At 37.7% G+C, this 15598-nt stretch overlaps 1 protein-coding gene across 1 annotated transcript; it reads right to left on the bottom strand.

Annotated features, from left to right (window-relative positions):
- Window positions 1-724: 724 nt before the first annotated feature.
- LOC124170227 (zinc finger protein 2-like) lies at window positions 725-14092 on the bottom strand. The gene is made up of 4 exons (XM_046548934.1): window positions 13838-14092; window positions 10013-10132; window positions 5632-5704; window positions 725-3134 (listed from the first exon to the last, which is right to left on the bottom strand). The coding sequence occupies exons 1-4, from the start codon at window positions 13892-13894 to the stop codon at window positions 1339-1341; spliced, it is 2046 nt and encodes a 681-aa protein (XP_046404890.1). The 5' UTR covers window positions 13895-14092; the 3' UTR covers window positions 725-1338.
- Between the last annotated feature and the right edge of the window lie 1506 nt (window positions 14093-15598).

Raw genomic sequence — 15598 nt, 5'->3', positions numbered from 1 at the left:
GCAAATGACAGTTATGCGGATTTAACAAGACAGTTGTAAACTGGAAACGCGACTTTCTCAGAGATTATAAACAAAAAGTAGTTCATGACAGAATTAGCACTGATATTGTCAAACTTTCATCAGGTGTTCCACAAGGAAGCGTAATCGACCCCCTGTTGTTTATTATATACATTAATGATCTCTGCTCCTGCATTAGCAGTAAAATATGTTTATTTGCTGACAACGCTGTCATCTATCGCCAAATTAGTGATCACTCTGACTATGAAATTCCATCATCGACTTAAAAAAATGTTCATTTGTAGAGCCAAGAGTGGGAACTCGAAATTAATCTGAGCAAATGCATGGCAGTACATTTCTTGTTGAATTCGTCCAACTCTAACCATGTTTATGCAGTGGATGGTATTAACATAAAGGCAACAGGTGAAGTGAGAAGTCTCCATCGTATTTGGCATTTATTTCCTTACATTAAATGCTTAAATAAAGTCAGAAATATGTCGTGTTTGGTCTTATTCTTCTTTTACATTATGCGCACATTACTAATATTTCAATCTAATAAAGGTGTAATATCAATTGCCTAAAGTCATTGTGTGACAGCTTTTGGGCTAGCAGATAACTCATGCAGAAGTTGACCTCCAGAAATGGGGAACTTCGAATCAGGTAAGCAGAAAAAGGTCAGTGTGGAGAAAGAGGGAAGAGCGAAACATGATTCTATTATTCTCCTGTAACCAGATATTTTCTTTTGAAGCTTTAGATTTATGATCTTCGTAATACGAACCCTGCGCAAGCTGGGGCCGTTTTGATTCTGGAGAGGAGGAAAGCGTCGGGCCGATGACTGATGGATGGAGGGGGTAGCTGATTTTGGGAATTGTGCCACACAGTTACTATCTCATGGCACTGAGGTTCTCCTGGTGGGGGAAACTGGGGATTTTCCGATTTTTTCCGATGTATTTCGTCAACTTGCCTAAAACAGCACTGCATGCACTAATTGACTAGAGTTCTCTACATTGTCTGAGTATACTACCAACGATGTACGTGCGACAGTGTATGGTGCAAAATTCAAAGCATTCAAGATTTTAGCTGTAGCATAATTAATCGAGATCTCGTATATGGAATACTTTCTAGCATTTGAGTATTCGCGGATGCTGTTCGCACATCTCTACAAAAAGGTTTCTCTCCTGAGTGTTTTTGCATGTGATTGGTGAGAGAAGAACTCGAAGTGAAAGACTTACTGCAAATATTGCATGTAAACGGTCTTTTGTCTGTGTGTGTGCATGCAAGTACTCGATGAGACTTTCTTTCCTAATTAAAGATTTAGTGATAACATGAAAAAGATTTCTATCATGTGTGCGTATGCATGTGTTGGATGAGTTTGTCCTTTCTGGGGAAAGTCTTTGCACAATAATTGCAAGAAAAAGGCTTCTCTCCTGTGTGTACACGCGAGTGTTCAACGAGTGTGTCCTTTCTAATGAAAGTCTTTGCGCAATAATTGCACGAAAAAGGCTTCTCCCCTGTGTGGGTATGCATGTGTTGGACGAGGTTCTTTTTTCTATTGTAAGCCTTTGAGCAATAATTGCACGAAAAGGGCTTCTCCCCTGTGTGTGCACGCAAGTGTGGGATGAGATTCTCCTTTCTACTGAAAGCCTTTGCACAATAATTGCAAGAAAAAGGCTTCTCTCCTGAGTGTACACGCGAGTGTTGGATGAGTTTCGCCTTACTAGCGAAAGCCTTCGCGCAATAATTGCACGAAAAGGGCTTCTCCCCCGTGTGGGTGCGCAAATGCATCTTGAGGTTGCATTTAAGAGAGAAAGACTTCATGCAATCACTACATGAAAAAGGCTTCTCTGCCGTGTGCCTGCGCATCTGTTGAGTAATGTTAGACTTCGAGGCAAAAGACTCGCTGCAAATCTCGCATGTAAACGGTCTCTTGCCTGTGTGAACAAGCGAGTGTTTAATGAGATTGTACTTTCCAGTGAAAGTCTTTGCGCAATAATTGCAAGAAAAAGGCTTCTCCCCTGTGTGGGTGCGCAAATGCCTCATGAGGTTGCCTTTAAAAGAGAAAGACTTCATGCAATCACTACACGAAAAAGGCTTCTCATCCGTATGTGTGCGCAAGTGTTTAGTTATGCGAGACTTCGAAGCGAAAGACTTGCTGCAGATCGTACACGGATAACGTTTTCTTTCTTTGTGCGAACGCATGTGATTGCTAAGACCGCTCCTCAGCGGGAACGACTTGTTGCAGACGCTGCAATTGAAAGGCCCTCCTTTTGCGCCTCCTACCGCGTGATTTTGGAGGATTCTCGCACAAGGGGTGGTGGACTCTGAGGACATATTCTGCGTGTATGGTTTCCCATCCCCATCAGAACTTCCCACTCGTTCCGCAGTTTTCCTCTCTCCAATTCCACCACAGATTTCTAACACGGGCGCATTTACTTTTTGCATCGCCCCTCGTCTTTTCCTTTTCAATCCCGTCGATGTCTCAGAGGTGGACGACTCACGAGAATCATTACTTTCTTCTCTTGATGCGGGGACTGTGAAAGACTCATCTTTTCCCATGGATGATTCATCATTAGGATCCAAATTGCTGGTACCAGAATGAATTCCCATGTGTTTGATCAGATCGTCATTGGTGTTGAACCCATATCTGCAGTGGGAGCAATAATATAACTTTTCGTTTGAATTTTTACCATTTCTAGGATTTTTGATGAAGCAATAACTCATCTCTTTCTTGTTTTCCATTTCTGCCTCAATGCCACTTCTTCTGTTTTCACCGACTCTGATCAACCTAAGGCTACCTGTGATATTTGGTGCATCCCTTCTATCCCCAACAACAGTCATTGTGGCTCCATTTCCACTGTTTCTAGATGCTGGAATGTGTTTCATATAACTGTGTCCATCATCAGGAATTGAGTTAGGCAGTACCTTGTCAGCATGATGAGCAATGTCTTCTTTCAAATCTTTATCCATCACATTCGTTCCATCCCCACATGGGGATGCCACAGTCTTGGATTGAATGTGTGTCACTGAGGCTGATGAACCAATACAATCATCGTTAAGGTCAATCCATACATTTCTTTCTGCCAGCAGGTGTGAAGTTGGTGTTGTTTCTACCAGCACTTGGTCAGGAGTTGACAGCCCTAGAAAAGAAAATCATATTACAATCTAGGACTCAAAGATCTAATTTTTAAAAACCATTTGATAGATTGAAACCTATTCCCTTTAATTAATATTTTCGCTGGTTGCTAAACACAAATAAGGTATCATTCTCTTTTGGCAATTTCAATATTGGTTCAATTATGTCTGAAAAGGGAAGGCAGGCATCCATAATAATCACTATATTGAAATTGTTGATGAAAAATTAAATCATCCCCTATAAAAATTTGTTCATTCAAAAGACAAATGTGTGCTCAGTAATTTTGTATTATGTAAATAGTAATGTTGTTGAAGCTGATATTTTAAATGAAAAATAATTTTTCATTTAGGAATACTTAAGGAGAGAATAATGTTTTCCTTTCATTCCTTTGCAAGTAGATCAGAAGTCAGTCTTTTTTGGTAATTTCAATAAACTACAATTTTGTCCAAAAAGAGAAGTCAGGCATCAAGAATTATCTCATATCAAGCTTGAAATTGCTGAAGAAAAATTAAATCATGCCCTTTTAAAAAATATCCATTTAAAAGACAAAAACATGTGTTCAGTGGTTATGGATTATACACATCGTAATGTTCCTTAAGTTAATATTTAAAATGGCATAGATTTTTCTTTTGAGAATACTTGAGGAGAAAATAATGCTGTCCTAATCCTTCTACGTGAGAGAACAACAATTATCAAAATATTTTAGGAATATAATTCCTTTAATGTTAAATTGCTCCAGATTTTAAATATGAGTTTACTTTTAGCAGCTACATATTACTTTTCACACCAATAAGTAAACATTTTTCATAAAGTACTTAGCAATGGAAATCACGTGTGCCATGGAAGAGGCCACAGTTCATGCATTTCTATTTAAAAATTCACACCACTTTTTTGTCAAAAAGGAAGCATCAACCATGAATCAAGCGTTGTTAACAATCAGAGGTAAATTTGATTAAAAAAATAAAATTTCTTAAAAATTAAATAATTTCCCCCTTTTGTCCGCTTAAGGATAACAGTTAAAAAGTCATAAAGGGAGCAATTACATTTTTACAGGTTAAATATGATATCCATCTAAATCATTTCCTGATCAACCTCCTGATGAGATCCACATAAGTATATTGAAATATTAGGGATTATCATTTTTTTAATCAATAGCAGCAAACTGTAACACACAAGTTATTAAAATTGAGTTGTGCTGCAACTTAGCAGTATTGATTTGTCTTCTGGTATTTATTTCTGAAATCCGTAATATATCTACTTACTTTCTGTTACAAAGTATTTTCTGACATGATTCACTGTTACATCTAACCAAGCAGTTTTCATGCCTACAAAAATAATTGAATAAGACTGTGCATTACAAACTTCAAGCTAATTTTATAAATTCAACATGCTAATACCACTTCGGGACTTACACTCTCAGTGCCTTGTGTTCACTAATTTGGCTGTAATTAATGCTAGACATCCATTTTAACTTAAAAAATTCCTATATAATGTTAGTATTTCTTTTGGAAGAATAAATTTTTGAAAATCAATTGCAATATTTTGTAAAAAAAATGCACTAGCAATGCAATGAGTTGGATGTGGATTCGTGCTAAGAAAGGGTTCTACGGTCCACTCCAGTGGTTGGAGTAAGGGACCGGCTGGGTCCCAAATAACAAGGAAAAGGATACCAGGGTAACTCAACCCCAAAAAAAAGAACTCCATGCGAAGAGGTTTCAAATATTATCATGCTACCCATAGCACAGAAAACGTTTTCCTTCCATAGACACAGGCCAGAAAGAATTCAGAATGACATTTGAGTGTCAAAACTAGGCAAAAAGTAGGCGGTGGAGTAGTGCATAAATGGGTGGAAAGTACTACCGGTGTTATGTATTTCAACATGGATGTATCGCATTTCTGCCAAAAGAAGTCGGAAACAATTTCATTCAGTCATTTCACTGAATTCCACCCACATGTTTTTATGCAAATAACACCCTTATTTGTACGGGCACTGGTTTATCATGCTAAGCACTCGTAATGGATCATTAATAATTAGAAATTTTTGTCTATAACACCAGTCATAAAGAACTCATTTGTTGAAGCTCATTGACTGGACTAGAGTGCAGATCTCATACGAATCTTTCACTGCCATAAATGCAATATGTCACTAAAATATGAAATTTTACTAGCCAATGGTCGCACAAGTTAAATATCGATAGACTTCAGCAGAATAAAATATTTTACATTAAAAGGACTTCTACTGTACATAAATGTTAAAGGAAATTGTGATAATTCATTACATTAAATACATTACATTTACAAATATAATACATTACATTTCATATTATTAGAAATCCAGACCACACAAATGTAACGATAAACATTCTCTCATATTTAAGTGACATGTAAACTAAATAAAACAAAAGTTACACATGGATGACTAACTTAGGGTCTTCATGCTTCAAAAAAGTTACAACACCCTCTCCACGCACATATATTTGCAAGACCTAGAGTTTACTCACCTACAGCCTCAGTCATAGAGTCATTGGTCATTTCAGAATTAACAATCACTTTTTCGTCCTCTGTAAACATATGCTGAAAGTAGGAATCAACACATTAATCAATGAACATAAGAATCAATATTCTTTTATTACACCATTCTTTTACAATATAGAACTATCATCCACACATATACAGCAATGAACACTTTGTAATTTCTTTGAACAATGAGACAGTCTTTGAATAATGTTCATTCTAAATTGAATAACAGTGCCTTAAATACTGTGCCATTCCTGTAATCATTTATACAATTTTTATAGTTGACTTCATTTTCTCATGATTCATACCGAATGTAGAGCTACTTTTATAGCAGATAGTAATTCCATTACCCAATGGAAAACAAGCCACTGTCCATGGAAGCGATATACATTAATAACATTACCAACCCTACAAAGGTTATAATTCCTGATTCTTCATTACTTCTGTGGGTACACATCAGACTCCATTGAGAAAGCGACCAGAATCGGTCGGTTATGTTGGGCCATCCCTGTAATTGATGCGGTGACATAGCCCAAAAGTTTTTATTCAACAGTAATAATTCCTGTGCTGCAAAGAATAAAGGCTATATTTTGGTACATGGCAATCCTTTTGTAAAGTAAATATCTGTGTAAACGAAACGACAATTCTTCTGTTTTGGTCCATTATACAACTAGGAGATTCCATATTTATTTAAGAAAATCATTCACTTAATTGTTCACCCAACTGCGGTCCTAACCATGGTCAGTAACACCTTAGGCCTACACCATCACCTAAACAGGAATAGGGTGGTTTCCTATTACAGTAAAACCTCAATGTAGTGAACCTCTTTACATCGTAAACCTCCATACTTCGTACCAACCCTCTGCTCCCATCAGATTTACATGTAAATTTATAGGCAAACCTCTATATAGTGAACTTCTTTATCTCATAAAACGTCCATATATCATACCAACGAGACACCCCCAAGACCGCCTAACTACCTCCGCAAATCGTACCGAGACAACTTGAGACCATTAATGCAGCCGCGATTATGTAAATGGAATGACATTTTCAGCAATTAATTTTTCAGGCTTATTTTTTTTATACACCTTAAATAATTACATTAACCATTAGTTAGGGCAATTTTGTTCCATATGAGAGCATACCTGGCAGTAAATAAGAAAAAGGCATCCAGCTATCGTAATCAAATTAAGTGACAGTAAATGAAGACGGAACACATTGTTTTCTCTCGAATCATGGACAAAATCGCGCAATAGCACTTGCTTTCTTTTACTTATGGCTTTATTTTCTTGCAAGTGCCTACATACTATGTTCAGTTAATAAAAGAGGCCACCAGCGCACCCTGAATCACTTGCTGGAGGAAATATTTGAACTGTCTTCACTCCCGTCCATGGAGAGTGAATTACTCGACCGCATTGCTACTTCCGCTTCTAAAATGAAAATATTTCATGAATTCACCGTGACTTGAAATAAATCAAATAGTTTTGCAGTTATTTTATTCCCATATTTCCCAGTGTAGCACTTTCTAACTACCGCCTAGGTAATTTTTTCGAAGCTTTCATGAACGATGGTAGTTTACAATTTATTGCACTTAACAACAGTCATATGTCTTACTTGCGTATTTATGCCGCAAAATCTGACTCTTCCATCAGGAGTCCGGGTATCGGAATTGGTTCCAGCAATACTGAATGAACATCAATTCATGGGTGACAACGTTAGGTGAAGGAGACAGCTAATTAGCTGATAATCAGTAGGGCAATGAAATTTTTTACCGTCGCCGCCACATCCTGAAGTAGTTCGCCAAGCATTCTCACAAAGAAATCACTTCCTTACGCAGAACTAACATTTCTGTGAGTTTTTCTTTGGAATGCTACGTGCATTGTATTTTGGAGAGAGGGAATTCAATGAAATTTTGAAAATAACGCTCAATTTCTTGTCTATTTTTTGCAGTAGTCACGTGTTTATTAATTTTTTTATAATCTTTAACAAGTCACATGTTATAAGAATGATAAATCAATTTTCTAAAAGATATTATAAGGAGTATTTTCAATTATTTGCCATAACATATGAAAATTACATAATTCATCTTAGGCTGATGATGGATTCGAGAAATAAAATGCGACTGCTTGACATTACCACATAATTAGCAATTTTCCTAGCCATCAAAGAGGGCAGGCAGAAGAAAGACATAGCAGTAACCTTTGGAATGCCATCATTCACCCTGAAATCTATTTTAAACCACCGAGGAAAAACAGAAGAAACTGTATATCTAGGCTGCACAAATAAAAATAACTCAGGCAGTGACATACGAGGATAAAGAAATTATGTTTAGAAATATAAAACTAATGCACTTTCCTACGAACACTTAGTTAATTACAACCCTTAGACCAGGGAATTATTTCTTAGGTCAAAAGGCATCAACGAAAACAGCTAGTGATTTATTTATAGTGAAAATGACATTAAAAAGTGCTCACGGAATTAAAAACATTATTTCGAAACAGTTTGAAATTTTTTTAAGCAAACTCAACAACTTATTTTATTTTCAAAGAAGGCCTCTTGAACAAGTTACTTTTACCTTTGCTTAATCATTAAATTGTAAATATATGTTTACCTATGCATGCATACATGTTTAAATATATTAATGTAATGGCTTAAAAGACTGTAGCACCTTTCATTTCCCAAGGATATGAAAAAATGTTGCCTACCACTGAAACCTCTCTATAATGAACCTGCATATATCAAATTGCCCAAATTTTGGTCCCCTCCATTACAATGTAGAAAGGTTTTACTGAATTTTTTATTGCCTAAATCGAAAGATTATTACCTCTGGAGTATGCATTTAACACTTTTGGATTTTTAAATGACAATATTTATTTTTCGCGATTAAATAAAGTGAAAATTTTCAAGCGCACGAAAATGTGACAGCTAAGTATGAATGATGGGAAAAGCCCATGTGACTTCATTCTGGTTCCCGCTGCCATCGTGTGAGGTGACCTTGTGGCGATGATATGTGAGCTACTGTGATGCAGACTGCTAGCAGGTAGCAGAGTACCTCCTAGCAGGTAGCGCTTGGCTTAAACAAGGATTGTTATTCCCCTATCAAACAAAGGAAACTTTCCGAACTTAGGCAATTTTAATAGGTGATCATTATGAGATGTTTTCCTGAGCTCTGTGCCTCATGCATGCATTGCTTATCTCAGACGATGTAAAACTCCTATCTACTCATATAGAAACTAGGTCCCCATGATGTCACTTGGAGTGGCATCACATGGGCTCCAATCCGGCCTTTTTCAAATCAGGTTAAAATGGACCATTGCCATACTGGTATTTCTAAAACGAAAGAATTTGTGTATTATGTTTTCACTAATGGTGGGTAATGAATCGCACCAATGCCTTTCATTTTCTATGATGAAGGAAACTACCCGATTGGTTACCTATACATATAACTGTTAAGATTTATATGAAATGTATAATTTTGTATATTTGCGGACAACGCCGTTTTTTATTGACAGAAAAAGTATCTAAACACTTTTTTGTAGTCAAGGGTTTGTTGTTTTACTTTGTTGTGAGTCTTTTTACAAATGGTTGAAAATAAAAACTCGAAGTAGATATTGGATCCTGATTTTTCCAGGCTAACTGCCGATGCTTGTATAGTTGCACAAAGACTTCGTCCACGGGTTACCGAAATAATATTTTTGTATCAATAACAGTATTTTTTAATGCTACCACCAGGTTATGGTAAGCAATGTTGGTGTGGCCAATAATAGCTGGAGGTATTGAGAGAAGAATGAAATTATCATTTTGAAACAATAAGTGTGATATTGCACACCAACGAAGCTTCAGCAAAATGGAGGAGAAGGTAAGTTATTGATACAATTATGCCATTTTCCCTTGGGATTGAATGGTCACTCGAGTGCGACCACTGCTTCAAAACTCTATATGCCGTTCACATCGGTCCTCGTCAGCTCTTGGTACTGTGAATGCAAAGGATGCATGTTCCTTCAGGTGCCAACCATGCAAAGTTTTCACAGACCAAGCCCCATGAGTTAAGTGGGATTTACTCAGATTAACTCCTATGCCCCACTCTTTTCTCCTCAGATAAACATTATTCAAATCCAAACGCAGAATTTAAAAGTCAGAGCAAACACTAGCTTGATTTATTTATGACATTATCATCGGCAAATAAATGGATTTCACTGCTTTTTCAGGAGCAAAATTCAAACATGTAGGTAATGAACAAAAGGGACAGTTTACATTACCATGTGAGACAAAAATTGAGTGCTTCTACTGAATGACTTCAGGAAAGTTCCAGAGAGGAATGCATTTTTGTGACAGAAAAACTTAACATGGTAAAAGTGCACTTACCTCGTCATCAACTTCCAGGGGGTCCACAGCATCACTTGAGGTGCCAACTGCTTTCGGTGAGTTAAATGCATGATAATTCTCTTCATTGAGGAGCTCTTCATTCCCCTCTTTCTCATTAAACTAAAAGGGAATGTTGAATTTCACTCAATAAAAGCCATATAATAATTACGACATCTCTAATCCATAACAATAGAACCATGTCCTATTCCAGAGGCCACTCAAGCTGGTCAAAACTGTGTATGCCTGAGATTCTAATGACCAACCTGAACCCTTTCACTGCCAGCCAATTTCAAATGGGATGTACAAAGAGTGCCAAGGCTATTTTCTGAAATTAGCATCATTTCAGATTTTAAAAAATTTACAGCTATTCAATTTTATTTAATGCATATAGATTTTTTTCCCAATTCTTAAGATACAATTACTTCTTATAAACAAAGATAGATTATGGGGGTTTACATAAATTACAGCCATTGAAAAGGTCACAATCAGGAAAAAAAGTGAAATAATGGGGAACATGCATGAAATTTGTTCATCATGCTAGTTAGTTTCATTGAATGGAAAATTTTCTCACGAGTCCAAATACATGAGCCAAAACTCTCCTAGTACTCTGCTTACGTCAATAATTGCTAATTAAAATGCTCGAATATCGCTTGAATTCACGTGACCTGAAACGCCTCCTGACGTCGTCACACGGTACACTATTCACTTTGCTAAAAGAGTAGAGTGGTAGAGCCTTGAATGCAAGATATCGAGGTAAAAATCTTCGTCGCGCTGTGTAGTAATTCCTAAAATTAGACAAATTGACTCAAGAGGGATATAAGAAACCAAAATACATCAGTTTACTTTAGCTCAATTCCCTTATGGGGGCTAATTTTTTTCTCATTCCAAATCTCCCCAAACAATCCCCTTTATTTATTTCAACAACGCCTAGGCAACCCAAAATATTCACTCTGCATTTTGTCCTTACAACAGCAATTATTTTCGCCGAATTTGCATTTGAGCCCTCGTAGATCGATTTTCTATCCACTTCCTCAGTGTGTCATCAATGGATACCGTGCCGTGACGTCACGCTCCGATGACGTCTTTTTTTCAAGCAGCCGATGAAGATCAATTTTTAAAGACTCATAACTCAGCTGAGAAGCATTATTCATAGGCGAAAGTTTCGGCAAGTACATTTGAGGTAGAGGCCTTCTTATTCTAGTACTTAAAAAAAATTGTGCATGCTCCCCATTAGGGCCGATAAATTGGCCCCTGGCATTTTTCGCTCAACCAGCGAGGGCAGATATATCGGCCCGATGGCAGTGAAAGGGTTAATACACTTGCTGACTCAGCAACAGCAAGCAAACATCGTCGCCTGGCAACCCAGGGGTTGTATATTTTGTTCTTTCAGCTTCACCAACCTAGATGTTTCAACATTCTCAATGTTGGCGAAAGATGCTGGTGGTCTTGACACCAATTCTCTTTTCGCTCTTTCATTTCTTTCCACTATTTCTGGAAAATTGTCATGCATTTCGTAAAATTGTAAACATTGAGACAATCCACATGCATCCTGAAAATGTACGGAGCTTAAGTGCAGAGTTTAACCCTCATATGGATTTACGAATTTAGTTACGTCACAGGATTTACGGTGCCGCAGAGATGGTGTTTCATTTTCAGTTAATTTCTTTCAAAGTTAGCGTTTATTTACAAATTTTCTACTGATAATGGTAAAAACTGTACTCTCGTTATTACAAAGTCACGGGACCGAAAATATGAAGATTCGTAATAACGAAGTTCGTATGAACGAGTCTTTCAGGAATCGTCGAAAACTCCGTGGATGATAAATGCGATTGAATTACGCGGAAATATATATAAACAGAAAAATTCATTTCAGTTTCGGCATGCGGCATGACGTAATCGAGGGTTGATATCCTCCCGAATACAGTAAGCACCATTTACGAACTCGATGCGTTCCACGACCTTGGTCCCAAGTTGATAAACCCACCGTCCGGCCGCCGAGAGTTGTCTGATGACTGGAAGAATAGTCTACGTTGGGGCAGCGTTGCCAGGTGAGTAAGTGAAACGCCTATGGCTTCCGTGAAGAAAGGAGACGAAAAGGACGACGAGCGTGATCAGGCTTATTTCGCTGCTCTGTTTGCATTTGACAACGTTATAAGACTAGGCGACAACGTGAGGTGTGTTTGGGGGACAGCGATTTGCTGCAAACCGTGCTGGCGAAGGGTAATCCGCACCTCCTATTGTGCCGTCACCTGTCGTACTGTATGGAAGGCATTGAGGAGTACGGTTATCCTGCACAATGCAACACTTCACAAAAATCATGCGCTAACTCACCATTGTGACGAAGTGAACTAAATGGGCGTGCAACGCAGCCGGAGCCGAAAAAATCATTCTCCGCGGCAAGGAACAACGGGCGAAACGCTAGTCAGTTCCTAACTTCACACCGGAATGAATGATACTTTGTTCAAATTATGCCCAGAGTACGATCTCCTCTACGCCGCACGGCGTAAAACGGCCAAATCAAAAGGCGCCAAATTCCAAATTTGAAATTTTTAATGCTGTCACACCTAAAAATTCTTAAATCGAATGTGCGTAGGAAGAGAACTAACTGTTCATCAAATTGACGAGCTGTAATGAGTCTGTCACCATGATCCCCCAGGAATGAAGCTTATGGTAAAACGTTGCGCGAATGTTGAAGAAATACCATAAATGACGCTCTCGATCACAGTACACGAGGACAACTTAAACGTGGCGTGATTATTAAAACTTAGCGTAGTGAATATCAATCTAAATGCTATAGCTTATGCGTGGAACTTCGTAATAAAGTTCATTTTTTAACCGCCAGGACCGGGACTGAGGCTCGTAATATCGTAAAAACGAAAATTTCGTACTAAAGTTTCTTTTCCTATAGCTAGGATAGGCCTTTTCGTTGAGGCCAACGATTTTCTTTGTAAAAACGAGTACTTCGTAATAACGTTGTTCGTATTAACGAGAGTCTCTGAACATCTAAATCTTTCATCATCATCTTTCCATCGGAATGGAAAATTTTTACACCAATTTTAAAACCACGAGCACTGCTAAGGTGCAGCGAATGCATATAAGGGTTAAAGACCTCTGGCGACTACTATCACATGCCTCATGAGTGTGGAGACATACAGATTGGTGAAACTGGAATAACTATTTAAACCAAGATGTCAGAGCACAAACGTTGCATAAGACTTAGATACCCAGAGGGATCTACAGTAGCCAACCACTGTATCGCATACAATTACGCCATTCTGATTAATGAAGCCATATCTTTCATCTATGCAGATATATATTGGGATCGGATTAACAAAGAGGTGATTGGAATTGGACTCTCAAAGAATGGAAAAAATAGAGATGCAAGGTTTCAACCAGAGCAAAACATAATTAAAGGAATGGGAAGCATCACCTTTCTATGAGAAAATTAGCAGGATTTCACAACAAGGATCTAATCAGGTGAAAAAGATTCGTGTTTAGGCTCTCTGACATAGCTAAGACTTTTACCTTGAAAGTAGAGAAAATAAAGTTCACCACTGGAGTACTCAATGGAATGAAACACTTTTCTGTCAGAAGAATAGTGATGTTGTACAAAAAAGATTGATTTACATGAAAATGGATAAAGATCTCAATGGTTTTGCAATATATTGTACAACTGGAAAAGTTGCACAACAGAAACTCGCACATTTGAGGGTGACATCCCATACAAATGCATACATACACTCAACGCAATCCTAATTTTGTCATACAACTAAGAATTTTACTCAAATAAAGGCCATGCTGCTCCTAGATGAGAATAAAACTTACCACAATATTGGCTCTGGGTAATTGGCAGTCTTGCACGGGAATGTATACTTCAGTCATTTCAACGGAGCATGCAAACTGTGAAGTTTCTTCAATCGCATCTCGAATACATTCTTTTGTGCCAGCAGAAGATCCCGCACTGTCATTAGCTGCCTCCTCCTCTTTGATGATCTGTGCAGAAAGTAAAAGTGGTAAACAAGTCACCTACATCAAAATTAACAAATGAGTCATTCTCATCAGGCAAGGCCGTAGCAAGGGCGGGGATCAATTGATCCTCGCCAAAATGAAAAAAATTAAATAGATACTTTATGCTCGCTTGGTGCTCACACGACGATATTATATAGCTGCGCAGGGACATCTAGTAGTCCAATGCGACTCAAGGCAATAATTATCTAAGCGAATTTGTAGGTGCAGTGTGCGTAGTTGTAGTGCAGTGTGTGAAATAATAGTGCTGTGAATTAGAAGAGAGGTAGGTGACTTAAGGGCCTCGTGAGGGACCGCAGAATTGACATCGACACCGAGGAATTGATTCATCGTTTTACATTCATTACACGTTTTTAACTGAAAAACATCTCTATTTCCCGTCATTTATCGCATACATAGCGTAAAATGAGACGGTTTGTTGCGGGTTGCCTACCTTCAAAACTGCTCTCGGGGACACGAGAAAAGGTCATTTTCTCGAAAATTAGAAGGAATAGAGCTGTCGCGTTTGGTCTAAAATATCAACGAAAGACCAATGTTATACACAATTGGAAAAAATGAGTGCTTGTCAAAACCAAATTTAAATTATTTACATTTTTAACGTTTTTTGTTAAAAATTTCGAAATTTCAAGACAAAATGGTGAACAGAAGATATTAACCGATTTTGAAAAAAAAATCTTATCTGTAATACCCACCCGGGTACGCAACTTTTGCCGGGTATCACGATTCGCTCCTAAAAAAGTGGCAAAACGAGGCACCCTAATGTTCAATCCATTTGAAGTGATCCAAGGTAGGTTGTTTAACCATTTTTCATATTTTTGATTTTTTAATATGTTTTTATTACACAAATGGGAAGTTCAAAACCGATTTTTTAAAATTTCATTTTACACAGTTTACATGGGTTGGATATTTTTGTTTTGAATCACGGAGGGTTTTTTTTCCCCTTTGAAGACGTTTGCATTAAATTGATTATCCCTGGACTGCATCATGCTACAAGATTGAAACTGGCATCGTTTTTTTTCAGTACTTTATTACATACAATAGTGTTTCATAGCCATAATTCCCCATGCAAATCTTACCTGTCTAAATGGTCTCAAAAGTAGGGGGTCGAAAATTGAAGAATTCCACTCTTTAGAAATTAATAAAAACCACGAAGGAGAAATTTATCAGAGTTAACATTTTTTGTAGTAAGACATCATTGGGTACACACATTTTATAGAGTATCAGCATTGACAACTGACTCGATAATTGTTTATGAATTTTTAAAATTTGTTTTTTTTTAATTTTTGTTAAGTTTGAGGCTGCATATCTCAGATGGGACTGGATAAAAATACACGATTTTTACACATTATTGTGGCATCCCACCCCCGACTCGCCCGGATACCACAATAGAACCGGGGGGAGACGTCGCACAAAAAATAAAAAAAAATACAAATCCGCGAAGATCCCTCCCGCATGGGACCTACGGGACAAAACTATGCCACTCACTTCTCGTAATTCAAATAAATAAAGAAAATATTCCCCTTCTGTGAAGATGATTGCGGGTGGGGGAGTTCCCGATTC

This window comes from Ischnura elegans, chromosome 13 (assembly GCF_921293095.1).
Source record: "Ischnura elegans chromosome 13, ioIscEleg1.1, whole genome shotgun sequence".
Lineage (NCBI taxonomy): Eukaryota > Metazoa > Arthropoda > Insecta > Odonata > Coenagrionidae > Ischnura > Ischnura elegans.
The sequence above is the reverse complement of the archived record's forward strand: the minus strand, read 5'-3'. Positions and strand labels throughout refer to the sequence as shown.